General features: G+C 43.6%; 1 protein-coding gene across 9 annotated transcripts in view; it reads right to left on the bottom strand.

The window, feature by feature from the left end:
• Nucleotides 1–1,621: 1,621 nt before the first annotated feature.
• The window catches only part of LOC115117146 (E3 ubiquitin-protein ligase NEDD4-like), an 83,146-nt gene continuing 65,897 nt past the window's right edge, over nt 1,622–18,870 (bottom strand). For all 9 annotated transcript variants that reach the window (XM_065007602.1, XM_065007596.1, XM_065007599.1 and 6 more), the window contains 11 exons: nt 18,145–18,210; nt 15,978–16,207; nt 13,716–13,837; nt 13,506–13,576; nt 12,512–12,681; nt 8,173–8,233; nt 7,787–7,846; nt 5,872–5,979; nt 4,536–4,632; nt 4,306–4,378; nt 1,622–2,435 (listed from right to left, as the gene is read on the bottom strand). In XM_065007602.1, the coding sequence (XP_064863674.1) occupies nt 2,333–2,435; nt 4,306–4,378; nt 4,536–4,632; nt 5,872–5,979; nt 7,787–7,846; nt 8,173–8,233; nt 12,512–12,681; nt 13,506–13,576; nt 13,716–13,837; nt 15,978–16,207; nt 18,145–18,210 (1,161 nt within the window). In that variant the 3' untranslated portion in view covers nt 1,622–2,332. The remainder of the gene's footprint in view (nt 2,436–4,305; nt 4,379–4,535; nt 4,633–5,871; nt 5,980–7,786; nt 7,847–8,172; nt 8,234–12,511; nt 12,682–13,505; nt 13,577–13,715; nt 13,838–15,977; nt 16,208–18,144; nt 18,211–18,870) is intronic.

The raw sequence follows: 18,870 nt of genomic DNA, 5'->3' as shown, positions 1-18,870 counted from the left end.
CTCTGGTCAAAAGCAATGCACTATTATAGGGAATTAGGGTGGAATTTGGAACACAACAGACATGTTCTATTGGAAGAACTCGCTGCTCTTCTATTAGTGGCCATCACAGCCACCTCTCACAGTTCAGCTTCATTTTCATGTCTTATTTATTATTAATACTTCTATTATTAAATGTTAAACATGTATTTATAATAATGAAACAATTTCTAAATGTTTTTCAATAAATGAATTTACAGCATTATGAACAGGGGAGGATAAGCATAACAGTATTGATATTACCATTGTGAGGAAAACCTCTGAATTCACAAAATGGTTCCTTTTTTATCCCAAGAAGGATCTTAGTTTAAACCAAGGAGAAAAAGCAAACACAAGAGAACATTTTCATGCTGTTTTCATAGCACTACAATAACCATGTTATTGTTTAAGTCTCCCTAATATCATTGTTTCCAATGGCCAGATTTACAGTCTTCTTATACACAGTCAAAATAGTAAACAACGTTTATCATCGGTACAAATAAGTCAGAAGTGTGTTTTCCATAAGAATGATAATAATAACGATATTAAAATTCTAATAAAAATGATCCCGTTCCTTCTTGGCTTGCAAAATAAAATAATAACGAGTCCTTGTAGTGAGAAAAAGCCCCGTCCCTTTCTCTGGTGGATAGACCTTATTCTACAAAACAGGTAGAGGGAGGGAGGGGGAGAGAGAGAGGGAGGGTGAGAGAGGGAGAGGGAGGGTGAGAGAGAGAGAGGGAGGGTGAGAGAGAGAGAGGGAGGGTGAGAGAGAGAGAGGGAGGGTGAGAGAGAGGGTGAGATAGGGAGGGAGGGTGAGAGGGAGGGAGGGTGAGAGGGGGAGGGAGGGGGAGGGTGAGAGGGAGGGAGGGAGGGGGAGAGGGAGGGAGGGAGGGGGAGAGGGAGGGAGGGAGGGGGAGAGAGGGAGGGAGGGAGTGGGGAGAGAGGGAGGGAGGGAGTGGGAGAGAGGGAGGGAGGGAGTGGGAGAGAGGGAGGGAGGGGGAGAGAGAGAGGGAGGGAGGGGGGGACAGAGAGAGGGAGGGATGGGGAGAGAGAGAGAGAGGGAGGGAGGGAGGGGGAGAGAGAGAGAGAGGGGGAGAGAGAGAGGGAGGGAGGGGGAGAGAGAGAGAGAGAGGGAGGGAGGGGGAGAGAGAGAGAGAGAGAGAGGGAGGGTGAGAGAGAGAGAGAGGGGGAGAGAGAGAGAGAGGGAGGGGGAGAGAGAGAGAGAGAGGGGAGAGAGAGAGAGAGAGGGGGAGAGAGAGAGAGAGAGGGAGGGGGAGAGAGAGAGAGGGGGAGAGAGAGAAAGGGAGAGAGAGAAAGGGAGAGAGAGAAAGGGAGAGAGGGGGAGTGAGAGAAAGGGAGGGGGAGTGAGAGAAAGGGAGGGGGGAGAGAGAGAGAAAGGGAGGGAGGGAGGGGGAGAGAGAAAGGGAGGGAGGGGGAGAGAGAGAAAGGGAGGGAGGGGGAGAGAGAGAAAGGGAGGGAGGGGGGAGAGAGAGAAAGGGAGAGAGGGGGAGAGAGAGAAAGGGAGGGAGGGGGAGAGAGAGAAAGGGAGGGAGGGGGAGAGAGAGAAAGGGAGGGAGGGGGAGAAAGATAAAGGGAGGGAGGGGGAGGGAGAGAGGGAGAGGAGGTGGGACCAGGCAGGCATAGTAGTCGAACAGTGAGAGCGACACGGCTTATATCCTCATTAGTGAATCTGTGATTGGTTAGCATTCCTAAGGTTATCTGGTGGTGTGGTGCTGTAGTAGTAAGGTAACCTGGAGAGGAGTTAAGTAGTGATTGATCAATGCAGGATTACAATCGATCAGTGATTATATATACACACAATGCAGGATCCAGCATGTTAACTTGGAGAGAGGAGTAGTAATTTGATTCATACAGAATGCAGTAACCAGCAGGTTAAGGCTATGCACTCCACAGCACAGCAGAGTCACAGGGATGGTGGGTGTCAAATACAACAGGAGAGATATTCATATTGAAAAGCATCAGAGATTCCAGCACTGCAGATTTCAGACAGGGGTGCAGTGTTTTGCATGGGCTGCACTGTAGTGGCCATGTTCCCCAGCACCTTGACATAGGAGAAGACAGACATGGCTCGTTGTCTCTGTCACATTCACTACAGTCTCAGAGTAACCTCGGTGGTTGATCCTGTGCATATAACATGCTTGCAGGTAGACCCTGCTACGGCCACGGTCTGCAGCTGTAGAATGGCAGTTAGTTGTTGGTTTTTTTAAAGTTCTGTGGCAGTTGTTTTTTAAACGTTCTGTCCTGTGGTGGTGTGTCGTCTCTGTAGTGGTATTCAACCAAGATGGCTGCCGTTAGTTTAATCGACGCCCTCAAAGCCCTGAGCGTTCTCCACAGCCATCAGCAGCCTCTCTCGGAGGTCATCAAACGACTCGTAGGTAGGCAGGTCCAGCCTGTTGAAGCTGGAGAAGAGAATCACACCATTTGTTATCTCTCACAGCAGTCTGATTTATTCAGGATAGATTTATAGAGGATAATGTGATATTAATACCGGGGCGAAATAATGGAAACACTCAAATGAAACAGATTGTAGAATAGTAAATAACCACAATCCATAGAAAACATACAGTACATTCAGAAACTATTCAGACCCATTGTCTTTTTCCACATTTTGTTACGTTACAGCCTTATTCTAAAATTGATTCAATTGTTTTTTCCCCCTCATCAATCTACACACAATACCCCATAATGACAAAGCAAGAACAGTTTTTTAAATAATGTTTTATGTAAAAATGTACATAAGTATTCAGACCATTTACTCAGTACTTTGTTGAAGTACCTTTGGCAACGATTACAGCCTTGGTTCTTCTTGGGTGTGACACTACAAGCTTGTCACACCTGTATTTGGGGAGTTTCTCCCATTCTTCTCTGCAGATCCTCTCAAGCTCTGTCAGGTTGGATGGGGAGCGTCGATGCACAACTATTTTCAGGTCTCTCCAGAGATGTTAGATCGGGTTCAAGTCCGGGCTCTGGCTGGGCCACTCAAAGACATTCAGAGACTTGTCCCGAAGCCACTCCTGTGTTGTCTTGGCTGTGTGCTTAGGGTCGTTGAGTTCCTGAGCGCTTTGGAGCAGGTTTTCATCAAGGATCTCACTGTACTTTGCTCCGTTCAGCTTTCCCTGTATCCTGACTAGTCCCTGCCGCTGAAAAACATCCCCACAGCATGATGCTGCCACCACCATGCTTCACCGTAGGGATGGTGTCAGGTTTACTCCAGATGTGATGCTTGGCATTCAGGCCAAATAATTCAATCTTGGTTTCATCAGACCAGAGAATCTTGTTTCTCATAGTCAGAGTCCTTTAGGTGCCTTTTGGCAAACTCCAAGCGGGCTGTCATGTCTTTTACTGAGGAATGGCTTCCGTCTGACCACTCTACCATAAAGGCCTGATTGGTGGAGTGCTGCAGAGATGGTTGTCCTTCTGGAAGGTTCTCCCATCTCCACAGAGGAACTCTGGAGCTCTGTCAGAACCATCGGGTTCTTGGTCACCTCCCTGACCAAGGCCCTTCTCCCCCGATTGCTCAGTTTGGCCGGGCAGCCAACTCTATGAATAGTCTTGGTGGTTCCAAACTTCCTCCATTTAAGAATGATGGAGACATCTGTGTTCTTGGGGACCTTCAATGCTGTAGACATTTTTTGATACCCTTCCCCAGATCTGTGCCTCGACACAATCCTGTCTCGGTGCTCTACGGACAATTGCTTCGACCTCATGGCTTGGTTTTTGCTCTGACATGAACTGTCACCTGTGGGACCTTATATAGACAGGTGTGTGCCTTTCCAAATTATCAATTGAATTTACCACAGGTGGACTCCAAACAAGTTGTAGAAACATCTCAAGGATAATCAATGGAAACCGGATGAACCTGAACTCAATTTCGAGTCTCATAGGAAAAGGACCGAATACTTATGTAAATAAGGTATGTTTTTATTTATTTATTTCATTTGCAAAAAATTCTAAAAACCTGTTTTCTCTTTGTCATTATCGGGTATTGTGTGTAGATTGACGAGGGGAAACACATTTTTGTATACATTTATTTATTTAATGTATTTAATACATATATGTATTTAATACATTTTAGAATAAGGCTGTAATGTAACAAAATGTGGAAAAAGTCAAGGGGTCTGAATACTTTCAGAATGTACTGTACAATGTGAGATTTTCATGTTTCACAAATGTCGTGTTCACTACTTCATAAAAGTAGTTTAATCCATTACAGATTCAATGAACTTGTCAGAGGGAAGAGGGCAGGCAAACTGTAAGATCAATACGTACCAGGTGTGTGCTCTGGGCAGCTTATCAGGTGTGCCCCACTGCTCAATGGTGAACAGCTGAGGCCCATTGGAACCTGACATGACATGGGAGAAGACAGAAGTGGTACTAAAACACACAGTACCAGTGCAGCTATGGCCCAGAACACAGAGAAGTGTACTATTGGGCTTCTGGTTACAACACAGTCCTATTAATAAACATCCTACTGTGACCATACAGTTGCCTTCTCTCACCATAGAGCTCAGCGAAGCCGTTCATAGGGACTCTGGATGTCCCGGTGACAAACTGAAGCAGACGGATCCTCTTCTCAGCATCCATCAGTAGGACAGCCTGCAGAGTGGGACACATGGGACTAAAGGCATTAGGATGTTGGAACTGGACAGACATTTATCCCCTCGGGTGGGTTATAGGTTTCACTGAGGTGACTCAGTGCAGGTGTAGGTCCTTCCACTTCTAATGAGACAAACATGTGTCTGAAACTAACGAGCAAAACAATATCCCAAAAGGACTCTGGGCTGGGGCACATGACACTGTACAGGACAGAATCTGTTTAAACCAGTCCTCTGAATCAGATCATCTGGCCTGGGGGGGTGCTCCTCTGTTCTGTATCACTGTGTGTGTGGTGTGTGGTGCGTGTGGTGTGTGTATGTGTGGATGGTGTGTAGGTGGTGTGGTGTGTGTATGTGGTGTGGTGTGTGTGTGTGCGGTGTGTGTGTATGTGTGGGTGGTGGGTGGTGTGTGTATGTGTGGGTGGTGTGTGTGGTGTGTGTATGGTGTGTGTGGTGGGTGGTGTGTGTGGTTTGTGTGTGGTGTGTGTATGTGTGTGGTGTGTGGTGTGTGTGGTGGGTGGTGTGTGCGTGCGGTGGGTGGTATGTGTGCGCATGTGCGTGTGTATGCGTGGTGTGTGTGTATGCGTGGTGTGTGTGTATGCGTGGTGTGTGTGTGGTTTGTGTGTGGTGTGTGTATGTGTGGGTGGTGTGTGTGTGTGTGTGTGGTGGGTGGTGTGTGCGTGCGGTGGGTGGTATGTGTGCGCATGTGCGTGTGTATGCGTGGTGTGTGTGTATGCGTGGTGTGTGTGTATGCGTGGTGTGTGTGTGTGTGTTAAAAGTGCTGGTGGACCCAGATAGAGTGACAGGGCTGATAACCAGGCCAAGTACTACTCTGACCTAGTCTTTTATCAGAGAAAACATGACCCGTTTAAACCAGACAGACTTTGATCTTCAAACACTACGCAGGTTTTGGCCCCAAAAATAATTGACTACGGTGTCCACTGGATGATACATGTATGTGGTTGTATGTAACTCACAGTGAATTATTTCCCACTCTGAGACATTGATTGGAAACAACAAGCGGTGGTCTGAGTAGTTCAGTGTTTCTCCTGCTGGATATTAACCCACTCACACAGATTATGTTTCATTAGGATGGATGGTAACCTTTCACACACATTTCTGGGCTAAACATAGGTAGGTGTGTGAGTGAGAGAGAGCGAGAGAGAGATTGCGAGAGAGAGCGCGAGAGAGAGCGAGTGCAAACGAGAGTGCGAGAGAGAGAGCGAGAGGCCTGTCTTACCTTCCAGAACCACTGTATAACTGGGTGGTTGGGGCAGTAACCGTTCTTGTAGACGGTGTGTTGTCGCCAGTCATTCACATCCACGTCACCCAGACCACACATCAACAGCTAGGGAAAACACACAACACCAATGTAAAAGATCATTATCAGTCACATACAGAAATGAAAGCACTCAGAATACTGTTGTTGATCACTCTTTTCTAGAGAACATGGGGTTAGTTATTAAGAATCATCATCATTCTGGGTTTCTAAACATCCAAACACAGGGGCCCTTAGACAACAGAGAAACACAGGGGCCCTTAGACAACAGAGAAACACAGGGGCCCTTAGACAACAGAAACAGAAACCCATGGTTCCCTTAGTCTACAGACACATAGCGTACAGGGTCATTCCATGTTATTTCAGCAAGCCATGACACCCACAATCTCAGATTGTTCTGAAATGGTTTCTGCAGTTAGAAACAAATACAATAACCATTCCTGCAACATTATTTTGTTGAAAGACCATTTGAACTCTGAAGAAATGTAGCTAATTGATTGAACCCAAATTGTCCATTTCAATTGATAGGATTCAAATAATATTCAATAAGTACCCAACATCTGTTTTGCACAAAAAACGTATTCTTAACAATAATTAAGATATGAGACATCCAAATAAATGAAAAAAATGCCACCCACGGACCCCCCAAACCACACACTAAGCCCACCCACCCCAAAAACCATCACCAAATTCACAGAAAATAAATGACAGTACGAATGAACAATACTCTAAGCTACAGGCTCATACTACTTGTCAAACATAGAAAACTGATACTGTATACTGGCCGTTGGGTGGGAAGCGTTTGACCATTTATTTTTATTTTTTTATATATATATTTTTTTTACCCCTTTTTCTCCCCAATTTCGTGGTATCCATTTGTTAGTATCTATCTATCTTGTCTCATCACTACAACTCCTGTACAGACTCGGGAGAGACGAAGGTTGAAAGTCATGCATCCTCCGATACACAACCCAACCTAGCCGCACCGCTTCTTAACACAGCGCGTATCCAGCCTGGAAGCCAGCCGGGTGTGTCGCAGGAAACACCGTGCACCTGGCAACCTTGGTTAGCGCGCACTGCGTCCGGCCCGCCACAGGAGTCGCTGGTGCGCGATGAGACAAGGACATCCCTACCGGCCAAGCCCTCCCTAACCCGGACGACGCTAGGCCAATTGTGCGTCGCCCCACGGACCTCCCGGTCGCGGCCGGTTACGACAGAGCCTGGGCGCGAACCCAGAGTCTCTGATGGCACAGCTGGCGCTGCAGTACAGCGCCCTTAACCACTGCGCCACCCGGGAGGCCATCTTAATCATTGTTAAGAGGTTTTTGTGCAAATCAAATGTTGGGTATTATATTTATTGAATATTATATGAATCCTATTATAAATTGAAATGGCCAATTTGGGTGCAATCAAATAGCTTAGATTCTCAGAGATCAAATTATATTTCAACAAAATAATGTTTAACTTATCAGAACAATTTGAGATGGTCGGTGTCAAAATAGCCTTGTGTTTAAGGTGGAACGATCCCACAGTCAAGACAGACAGAAACTTGGCCTACAGTCAGACAGACAGAAACTTGGCCTACAGTCAGACAGACAGAAACTTGGCCTACAGTCAGACAGACAGAAACTTGGCCTACAGTCAGACAGACAGAAACTTGGCCTACAGTCAGACAGACAGAAACTTGGCCTACAGTCAGACAGACAGAAACTTAGCCTACAGTCAGACAGACAGAAACTTAGCCTACAGTCACAGACAAACTTAGCTTTAATTTTTTTGTTGTTGAGAACTAACAATGAATCACGTGACCGAGCATATGAGTGTAAATCCCAACACTATGAAGATGGCAAAACAACAACAACCAATAATACTGTACCTCAAGCTCGTTTTCATCAAATATCTTGATGAGGTCGATGAGAGTGAGTTCAGTGAATCCCTGTTGGACGAAAATATGGGGGAAATAAAATCCGTAAATCACAATGTTGAACAGCTATTGGAGGGATTACATGCCAGATTTACTCAAACTTCAGTTGCTACAGGTACAGACATTCAACTGAAAAAACTTCTAGCCAGCTGATTTTGATCTGCAGTACGACGGTTATAATATAAACCTCAAAACCTCCAGAATCGTCTTTCTAAAGATGGTCTCTCTACACTTCAAAACAAGGCCTGTTGACCTATTGGTCTGGGTACAAATCATTTTGCTTCACTGTCACCAAATAACAAGAGGTATTACCGCGGTACAGTTAAAGCAACACTCACCTCCAAGAAGGCATTCATCTGTTTCTGGACCCGGTTCACAAACCTCCACTGAATGACAAGACTGTTAGAAAACAGAGCAATTAGTAGTGCAAACCTAGATAGTTAGATGGCGTACTATCATATTATGACAAATCAATACAGTGGGGCAAAAAAGTATTTAGTCAGCCACCAATTGTGCAAGTTCTCCCACTTAAAAAGATGAGGCCTGTAATTTTCATCATCGGTACACTTCAACTATGACAGACAAAATGAGAGAAAAAAAATCCTGAAAATCACATTGTAGGATTTTTAATGAATATATTTGCAAATTATGGTGGAAAATAAGTATTTGGTCAATAACAAAAGTTTACCTCAATAATTTGTTATATACCTTTTGTTGGCAATGACAGAGGTCAAACGTTTTCTGTAAGTCTTCACAAGGTTTTCACGCACTGTTGCTTGTATTTTGGCCCATTCCTCCATGCAGATCTCCTCTAGAGCAGTGATGATTTGGGGCTGTTGCTGGGCAACACAGACTTTCAACTCCCTCCAAAGATTTCCTATGGGGTTGAGATCTGGAGACTGGTTAGGCCACTCCAGGACCTTGAAATGCTTCTTACGAAGCCACTCCTTCGTTGCCCGGGTGGTGTGTTTGGGATCATTGTCATGCTGAAAGACCCAGCCACGTTTCATCTTCAATGCCCTTGCTGATGGAAGGAGGTTTTCACTCAAAATCTCATGATACATGGCCCCATTCATTCTTTCCTTTACACGTATCAGTCGTCCTGGTCCCTTTGCAGAAAAACAGCCCCAAAGCATGATGTTTCCACCCCCATGCTTCACAGTAGGTATGGTGTTCTTTGGATGCAACTCAGCATTCTTTGTCCTCCAAACACGACGAGTTGAGTTTTTACCAAAAAGTTATATTTTGGTTTCATCTGGCCATATGACATTCTCCCAATCTTCCTCTGGATCATCCAAATGCTCTCTAGCAAACTTCAGACGGGCCTGGACATGTACTGGCTTAAGCAGGGGGACACGTCTGGCACTGCAGGATTTGAGTCCCTGGCGGCGTAGTGTGTTACTGATGGTAGGCGTTGTTACTTTGGTCCCAGCTCTCTGCAGGTCATTCACTAGGTCCCCCCGTGTGGTTCTGGGATTTTTGCTCACCGTTCTTGTGATCATTTTGACCCCACGGGGTGAGATCTTGCGTGGAGCCCCAGATCGAGGGAGATTACCAGTGGTCTTGTCTTGTATGTCTTCCATTTCCTAATAATTGCTCCCACAGTTGATTTCTTCAAACCAAGCTGCTTACCTATTGCAGATTCAGTCTTCCCAGCCTGGTGCAGGTCTACAATTTTGTTTCTGGTGTCCTTTGACAGGTCTTTGGTCTTGGCCATAGTGGAGTTTGGAGTGTGACTGTTTGAGGTTGTGGACAGGTGTCTTTTATACTGATAACAAGTTCAAACAGGTGCCATTAATAAAGGTAACAAGTGGAAGACAGAGGAGCATCTTAAAAAGAAGTTACAGGTCTGTGAGAGCCAGAAATCTTGCTTGTTTGTAGGTGACCAAATACTTATTTTCCACCATAATTTGCAAATAAATTCATTAAAAATCCTACAATGTGATTTTTTGGATTTTTTTTCTCCTTTTGTCTGTCATAGTTGAAATGTACCTATGATGAAAATTACAGGCCTCTCCTCTTTTTAAGCGGGAGAACTTGCACAATTGGTGGCTGACTAAATACTTTTTTGCCCCACTGTATATACAGAGGGCACCGGTACCGAGTCAGTGTGCAGGGGTACAGGCTAGTTGAGGTAATCTGTACATGTAGGTTGGGGCGTAGTGACTATGCATAGGTAACAAACAAACAGTGAGTAGCAGCAGTGTGCAAGAGGGGGGGGTGTCAATGTAAATTGTCCTGTGGCGATTTTTATGAATTGTTCTGCAGTCTAATGGCTTGGGGGTAGAAGCTGTTGAGGAGCCTTTTGGTCCTAGACTTGGCGATCCGGTACCGCTTGCCGTGCGCTAGCAGAGAAAACAGTTTATAACTTGGGTGACTGGAGTCTCTGACAATTTTATGGGCTTTCCTCTGACACCACCTGTTATATAGATCCTGGATGGCAGGAAGCTTGGTCCCAGTGATGTATTGGGCCGTCCGCATTACCCTCTGTAGTGCCTTACGGTCAGATGCCGAACAGTTGCCGTACTAGGCGGTGATGCAACCGGTCAGGATGCTCTCAATGGTGCAGCTGTAGAACCTTTTGAGGATCTGGGGACCCATGCCAAATATTTTCTCCTGAGAGGGAAAAGGTGTTGTAGTGCCCTCTTCACAACTGTCTTGGTGTGTTTGGACCATGATAGTTTGTTGGTGATGTGGACACCAAGGAACTTGAAACTCTCGACCCGCTCCACTTCAGCCCCGTCGATGTAAATGAGGGCCTGTTCGGCCCGCCTTTTCCTGTAGTCCACAATCAGCTCCTTTGTCTTGCTCACATTGAGGGAGAGGTTGTTGTCCTGGCACCACACTGCCAGTTCTCTGACTGTAGGTCCTATGACTGAGTGTAGTCTGGCCCAGGGGTGTGAAGGTGAACGGAAAGGCACTGGAGTGACAAACCGCCCTTGCTGTCTCTGCCTGGCCGGTTCCCCTCTCTCCACTGGGATTCTCTGCCTCTAACCCTATTACGGGGGCTGAGTCACTGGCTTACTGGTGCTCTTCCTTGCCATCCCTAGGAGGGGTGCGTCACTTGAGTGGGTTGAGTCACTGACGTGATCTTCCTGTCCAGGTTGGAGCCCCCCTTGGGTTCGTGCCCCCCTTGGGTTTGTGCCATGGGGGAGATCTTTGTGGGCTATACTCGGCCTTGTTTCAGGGTAATAGGTTGGTGGTTGAAGATATCCCTCTAGTGGTGTGGGGGCTGTGCTTTGGCAAAGTGGGTGGTGTTATTTCCTGCCTGTTTGGCCCTGTCCGGGGGTATCGTCGGACAGGGCCACAGTGTCTCCCAACCCCTCCTGTCTCAGCCTCCAGTATTTATGCTGCAGTAGTTTGTGTCGGGGGGCTAGGGTCAGTCTGTTATATCTGGAGTATTTCTCCTGTCTTATCCGGTGTCCTGTGTAAATTTAAGTATGCTCCCTCTAATTCTCTCTCTGAGAACCTGAGCCCTAGGACCATGCCTCAGGACTACCTGGCCTGATGATTCCTTGCTGTCCCCAGTCCACCTGGTCATGCTGCTGCTCCAGGATATGGAACCCTGACCTCTTCACTGGACGTGCTACCTTGTCCCGGACCTGCTGTTCTGGACTCTCTATCACACCTGCTGTCTCAAACTCTGAATGATCGGCGATAAAAAGCCAACTGACATTTACTCCTGAGGTAATGACTTGCTGCACCCTCGACAACTACTGTGATTATTATTCTCTGACCCTGCTGGTCATCTATGAACGTTTGAACATCTTGGCCATGTTCTGTTATAATCTCTACCCGGCACAGCCAGAAGAGGACTGGCCACCCCTCAGAGCCTGGTTTCTTCCTAGGTTCTGGCCTTTCTAGGGAGTTTTTCCTAGCCGCATTGCTTGCTGTTTGGGGTTTTCGGCTGGGTTTCTGTACAGCACTTTGTGACATCAGCTGATTTAAAAAGGGCTTTATAAATAAATTTGATTGACTCAGTCATGAGTGCATTCAGGTGTGTTCCTCTGCGATTTTCTTCACAAAAGACAGAGGCTCGTTCTGTTCAGAACAACCCAGGGTCTGACGCCATGTCATCTTCTAACTGTATATCAAACAGTGATCATAAACGTGGACACTGTATATTAACATGGAAATATGAAGTGCACATTTGGACTTACAGGTGTTTTGAGTTGCTTGTATGACGTCAAAGCAGTTTCATTTTTATAATTTATTATATAATCCTCAATGTCTCATCTTTCTAAATACAGAGTCCTCTTCATTTACAGCTTTTCTCTCACTCAGACAACAAAACTTTTGCAAAAGTTGCCCAATTAGAGGGAGGTATGTGGGCAACTTCTTGTTGTGTGCGGTGCTCAAGTTCAGAACGGTTATCAGCCAAAATCCATAGAGCACTGAAGCACAGAGCCTGAGCCCTGACGCATGTTACTGTACAGCCACTGCGTTCCAATTTAGGTGCTTATCAGTGTCCAAATCTGACATTTTCAACCCGTATATACAGGTACAAGTATAAAGGGTTAATACCGACAAATGACAAATAAACTTGAATATTGAGTCTTGAATCAGATTATTACAAAAACTCCAAAGGGAAGTAACTAAATTAAAATGGCGTTAAAAAAATATATAAAAAAATAAAGTAAAATAATGTTAGTGATTGAAGACGAAAGGTGAACTTACTCGATGTATTCCATTTTGTTGTGGTTGGTCACCACCATGTCCCCACCACTGGGTTTCAGATCCACCTGATACGTCTGTCCAAAGTTATCCTCATCGATACAGAACCGCAGGTCCAGCTCAGTAGGATCATTCTCCAGGATCCACTTCAGAGAGTTGTAGTATTCACTGTCCTACAAGGTCAACGTGGTGTTGAAACAAAGACGTTACATATTGTCTGTGTGTGTGTGTGTGTGTTTGTGTGTGTCTGTGTCAAACTAGTTTTCTGGATTGAAGTCTGAGCCCACTCAATTTGAAAAAGCTTATGAAGCTGTTGTTTCTGGCTAGACACTTTTTAAATCTCCTAACTCATTCAGTGGTGTAAAAAAATACTTTAAAGTACTACTTAAGTCATTTTTGGGGGTATCTATACTTTACTACTGATATTTGGACAACTTTTACTCCAGTACATTCCTAAAGAAAATAATGTACTTTTTACTCCATACATTTTCCCTGACACCCAAAAGTACTCATTATATTTTGAATGCTTAGCAGGGCAGGAAAGTTGTATAATTCACACACATACCAAGAGAACAACCCTGGTCATCCCTACTACCTCTGATCTGGCGGACTCACTAAACACAAATGCTTTGTTTGTAAATGATGTCTGAGTGTTAGGAGTGTGACCCTGGCTACCCTTAATAACAACAAAAAAACAAGAAAACCGTGCCGTCTGGTTTGCTTAATATAAGGAATTAAATTCTCTACTTTTGATATTTAAGTATATTATAGCAATTACATTTACTTTTGATACTTAAGTATATATAAAACCAAACACTTTGACTTTAAGTATTTTACTGGGTGACTCACTTTTACTTGAGTCATTTTCTATATAAAAAGGTATCTTTACTTTAACTCAAGTACGATAATTGGGTATTTTTTCTACCACTGAACTTTAAATCTCTGAGAGTAAACTACCTAATGAATGTTAATGTTAATGGTGATTCCAGGGCCTCACCACTGATTCCATGTCTTTCAGTGTGATCTGCTTCCCGAGCATCATCTTGTAGAATGGTCGGATGAAGAAGCCTGAAGAGAGGAGACAATGTTCAATCAGACCTGGGGTCAAAAGATACCAAACTTATTTACAAAATGGACAATCAAAAGGTCTATTCTATTGTCCGCGGCCTTGTGAGGGTTGGAAGAGAGCAAGAGCAGCTGATCTCACCGTCCAATAGCTTCCCATGGAACACGGCCATCCCTGCCACTCGACCAATGAACTTGAAGTATGAGAGGTGGTCCTCGTTACACAGCCCAGAGTTAGGGTTGATCTGTAGTGTGTAGTTATCTCTGAAGAGACAAGAGAGAGAGGTTGGGGTCAGATATGAAATGTGGCACACATGACCAGAATAATTTCCACATATGGGACAAAGTTTTCTAACAGGGCCTGAAACTGACTTCTTGGTCCACCAGCCACTGTGGCAGGTAGAATTCAAATCTACCAGCCACTAAGATTTTTTTTACCAGCCCAATTTTTTTAGCCCCCATTATTAAACCAAAAACAACTCCGGATGAACATGTGTTGTGATGTTTCTAAAATAATACATGTATTAGTCGTAAGAAGTGATGTGGTATATTACTCAATTTCCCCACAGAATTTTTTTTCAACCCGAGTCTTAACTAAAATATCACAGATGACACAAAAAATATCAGCTGCCCCTTTAAGGGCGTGAGGTTACCACGGCAACAAGTGTGTTCGGGAGTCGTCACTGACAGTATGCATGTGAGATAGAGAATCTGATCAGTACAGCCGATGTGTCGTTGCTAGCAGTTGAAGCAAACTCAAAACATTGAAAAACAACCGAGCTTGTAAACAAAACAATGTAAATAGCCAAGAAACACAAGAACAAAAGTCTCACTTCAGTAGATTTGAGTAAATTAGACCAACTTTAACACCTTTGTGCAGCGCTTCTAAAAATGTATCATCTTCAGCTCTTGAATCACAGTGCGCACAGCTCCCCAGCCAGGCTAACCTATATTATTTGACTCCTAGCTAGTTCTTTGTGTGACTAGCTACCAGATATGAACACATCGACATAAACACTTTGAAAACTGCTACTGCAGCATTTATTTTGCTGTAAATGAGCTCATACTTCTAACTCAATTACTATTCGCTAACGTGAGTGAAATGCTTGCACTGTGGAGCCCTGGCCACCCGTGTTAATTTTAGGAACCTGGTATCTAATCTAACCAATCAAATCAATGATTACATCCCAGGACAGAAGTCAATGATCTGAAGTCACTTCCTAAGGCCAGGATTAAGATTTGTTTGAGATGTATGGTCAGAAAAGTAAATGGAGAAAGAAACAGGCATGTGCAAATGTTCCCTTTTGTGTTAAATGTCACTGATTGGCTGGAAATGGTCTATATGCTGTTCTTCTGAGGAAAGCATTGATTGTCAGGAAGCCAGAGTGAACGAGAGGAAGAGGGAGCCCTTAAAACAGGAAATTGGCTGTGTCTCTTTTAATGACCATCTCTAGAATTTCTCATTCCTGTTTTAGACACTATACAATAGAGCAGTGGTTTCCTGTGGTCCACAGGGGTACTTGCATGTATTTTCTTATTGACTTTTTTCCCTTCCAAAATTAATAAGTTGGGAGTATTAATGGTATTATAAGCAATTTTACATTACTTTTCACAGTGCTAACTGTAAATAATAATAGGCCCTTCATTTGTTACATACTGCAAAAATGTACCAAATTTGACTGTCAATATATATATTTTTAAAGATCTGTGACTCCACAAAATGGTGGTCCTCAAGAGTTTATTATTATTTATTTTTTTACCCCTTTTTCTCCCCAATTTTGTGGTATCCAATTGTTAGTAGCTACTATCTTGTCTCATCGCTACAACTCCCATACGGGCTCGGGAGAGACGAAGGTTGAAAGTCGTGCGTCCTCCGATACACAACCCAACCAAGCCGCACTGCTTCTTAACACAGCGCATCCAACCCGGAAGCCAGCCGCACCAATGTGTCGGAGGAAACACCGTGCACCTGGAAACCTTGGTTAGTGCGCCCTGCGCCCAGCCCACCACGGGAGTCGCTGGTGCGCGATGAGACAAGGACATCCCTACCGGCCAAGCCCTCCCTAACCCGGACGACGCTAGGCCAATTGTGCGTCGCCTCCCGGTCACGGACGGTTACGACAGAGCCTAGGCGTGAACCCAGAGTCTCTGGTGGCACAGCTGGCGCTGCAGTACTGCGCCACCCGGGAGGCCCGTCCTCAAGAGTTTTTGATGAGGATTTTGTGGTCACTGGTAAAGAAAACGTTTGGGAAGCGCAGCAGTAACGTGCGCTGCAGACCCCAGAACTCATCTCTTCCTCAGCTGCCATTACCAAACTGCACCAACGAACGAGAAATGTGCACATTTTCATTTGTACTTCTGTAAGTTGCTATAAGTGGTGGACAATGATAGAGACAATACATACGTGGCTGAGTATTCGAAGAGTCCATAGTAAGGGTTGAACATCTCCTTAGACAACAGGAAGAACCACTCCCTGGCCACACCTCCGTAGTCCAGCCCCTTCTCTGACTCAAACTCGATCCAGAGGCGGGCCTTCAGGATATCTGGTTTCTTCAGAGACATGATACGGCGATACGACTCCTCAAAGATGTTGGTCCTGTGCAGCTTCATCTCAAACCTGTTAGGGATGTCCGCCTGGGGACACAATAGATGAAAATACATCATACACACATTCAGTGCACCTAAAAGGGAATACAAACCAAAAAAAAGACATGTTTACTCTAAAACGTAGGTTGCCAGTTTATTTAAGTGGAGTTTACTTAAGTATTATTTATCTGTACAGGGGATGGATGGTTGTTCATATCACAAACGTTTGGGATAAAAGACTCGTTCAGTGCTTCTAACCAGGGAACACACAAAGAGAAAGACTCATTTCTCTTCAGATTAATGTTAACTAGGATGTGTGAGGTAAGGTAAAGTGTTTTTGCACTGAATGTAAAACAACATGCCACATTTGTCAACTTAATTACAGTGAATGAATTAAGAATTAAGCCTAATTAATTAGCAATTAATTCAGTCGCTGAAGTGTGTTGCAAAAGCCTTGCAAAAGCCTTGCAAAAGTATTCAGACCTCTTGGATTTCTTCACATACATTTTTATTGTGTTACAAAGCGGGATTAAAATTGATTCAATTGTTATTTTTTGTCAACAATCTACACAAAATACTCTTAATGTCTAAGTGGAAGATGAATATAAAGTAAATAACCAAAATATAGTCGTTGCATCAGTACTCAGCTCCTTGAGTCAATACACGTTAGAATCACCCTTTGGCATCAAATAACAGTTGTGAGTCTTTCTGGGTAAGTCTCTAAGAACTTTGAACACCTTGATTGTACAATATTTGCCTATTATCATTTTCAAAAAATCTTCAAGCTCTGTCAAGACGAAAGTCTTCCCCATAGATTTTCAATCCGATTTTTAAGTCAAAACTGTAACTTGGCCACTCCGAAACATTCAATGTCTTCTTGGTAAGCAACTTCTTTGGCCTTGTGTTTTAAGTTATTCTCCTGCTGAAAAGGTGAATTCCCTTCCGTCTCTGTTGTGAAGCAGGTTTTCCTCTAGGATTTTGCCTGTGCTTAGCTCTATCCCATTTCTTTCTATCCTGAACAAGTGTTTGCTGATGACAAGCATACCCATACCATGACGCAGCCACCACCATCCTTGAAAATAAGGAGGCAGTTACTCAGTGATGTCTGGTGTTGGATTTGCCCCAAACATTAGGCTTTGCTTTTAAGCCAAAAAGTGTATTACTTAGTTTATTTTTTATTTTTTTGCCTTGTTGCATAGAAGATGCAAGTTCTGGAATATTTGTATTTGGTATAATTCGTATTCTTCTTTTCATTCTGTCATTTAAGTCATTATTTTGGAGTCACTACAATGTTGTTGATCCAACCTCCGTTGTTTTCTCCCATCACAGACATTGAACTCTGTAGACGTTTTAAAATATTGGTAACATCCCTGAGCAGGTTCATTCCTGTCCTGCATCTCAGTTCAGAAGGATGACTGTATATTTGATGTGTCTGAGTGGTTTAATACATAATCCACAGAATAATTATTAACTTGACCGTGTTTAAAGAGATTTTCAATGTCCGATGTGTTAGTGTCACCCATCTACCAATCCCTGCAATTCTTTATGAGGCTTTCGGAAAAGCTCCCTGTCTTTGTAGTTGAAATTCAACACTTGACTGAGGGACCTTACAGATGTTGTATGTAGGAGGGACAGAGAAAGGGTTAGTTATTCAAAAATCATGTCAACCCCTATTATTTCACACAGAGTGAGTCCATGTAACTTAATGTGTGATTTGTTAAGCCACATTTTACTCCTGAACTCATTTAGGATTGCCTAAACAAAGGGTCTGAATAATTACGTAAAGACTACATTTTAGTTATACTTTTTTATTATTATTCATCTTTAAAAATATAATTTTTGTTCTACTTTGACATTTTGTGTAGATTGGTGACAACAAAAATTACAATTATATCAATTTTAATCCCACTTTGTAACACAAAATGTTGAGCACTAAAATGCACTAAAAGCACTAAAATGTTGAGCAGCAAGGTAACATTTCTTACCGGTTTCTTCAACTTCTTTCTGAAGTAATCATATTTCTGTTTGAATTCTCTAGAGTATGGCACAGCCTGCAATGGAACAAACAAGTGGCAGTTAGTCAATATAACGGTCTATTCTAGAGAGAGAGAGTGGCTTATCTTGGTCATGAAAGATAGTATCTTTGTAATGTGCAATACTGTATACGGCATTCATGGGGACAGTATCTTTGCCTTATGTTAAACCACAATACTGTATATGATGGTAACTGTATATTTGGCTCATAGAAAACCACACATACTCACAGGCACTGTCTATGCTAGAGAGAGAAAGGGTGGCTTATCTTGGTTGTAAAAGACAGTATCTTTGCCATGTACAATACTGTATATGATGGTGACAGCATATCAATTAGGCATTAGAATGGACATGAACCTTCTTATGATGGCTTAAAGTTCAGACATTTTGGTCAGGGAGTTGGTCAACCATGGTTTGCCAGTGCTGTGATAGGATAGTGTAAAAGGATGAATTTCAATAATTTATCTGCAAATGAATTTCAATAATTTATCCGCTAAGTTTTTTTTAGATAATATGCCAATAAGCTAAAATTCCATATAAACAACGCAGTCAATCCACAGCCAGCCATACACTGTCTGAAATCAGTTGATATGAGACAAGTTGTAAATGCAAGTACTGATATTTTATCATAATAGTACTCACTGCTTTCCAAGAAAACAAAAATTTAAGACATTTAT

Source organism: Oncorhynchus nerka, linkage group LG22, assembly GCF_034236695.1.
Source record: "Oncorhynchus nerka isolate Pitt River linkage group LG22, Oner_Uvic_2.0, whole genome shotgun sequence".
In the NCBI taxonomy this organism is placed as follows: Eukaryota; Metazoa; Chordata; class Actinopteri; order Salmoniformes; family Salmonidae; genus Oncorhynchus; species Oncorhynchus nerka.
Note: the sequence above shows the minus strand (reverse complement) of the source record. Positions and strands in the feature narration are given on the sequence as shown.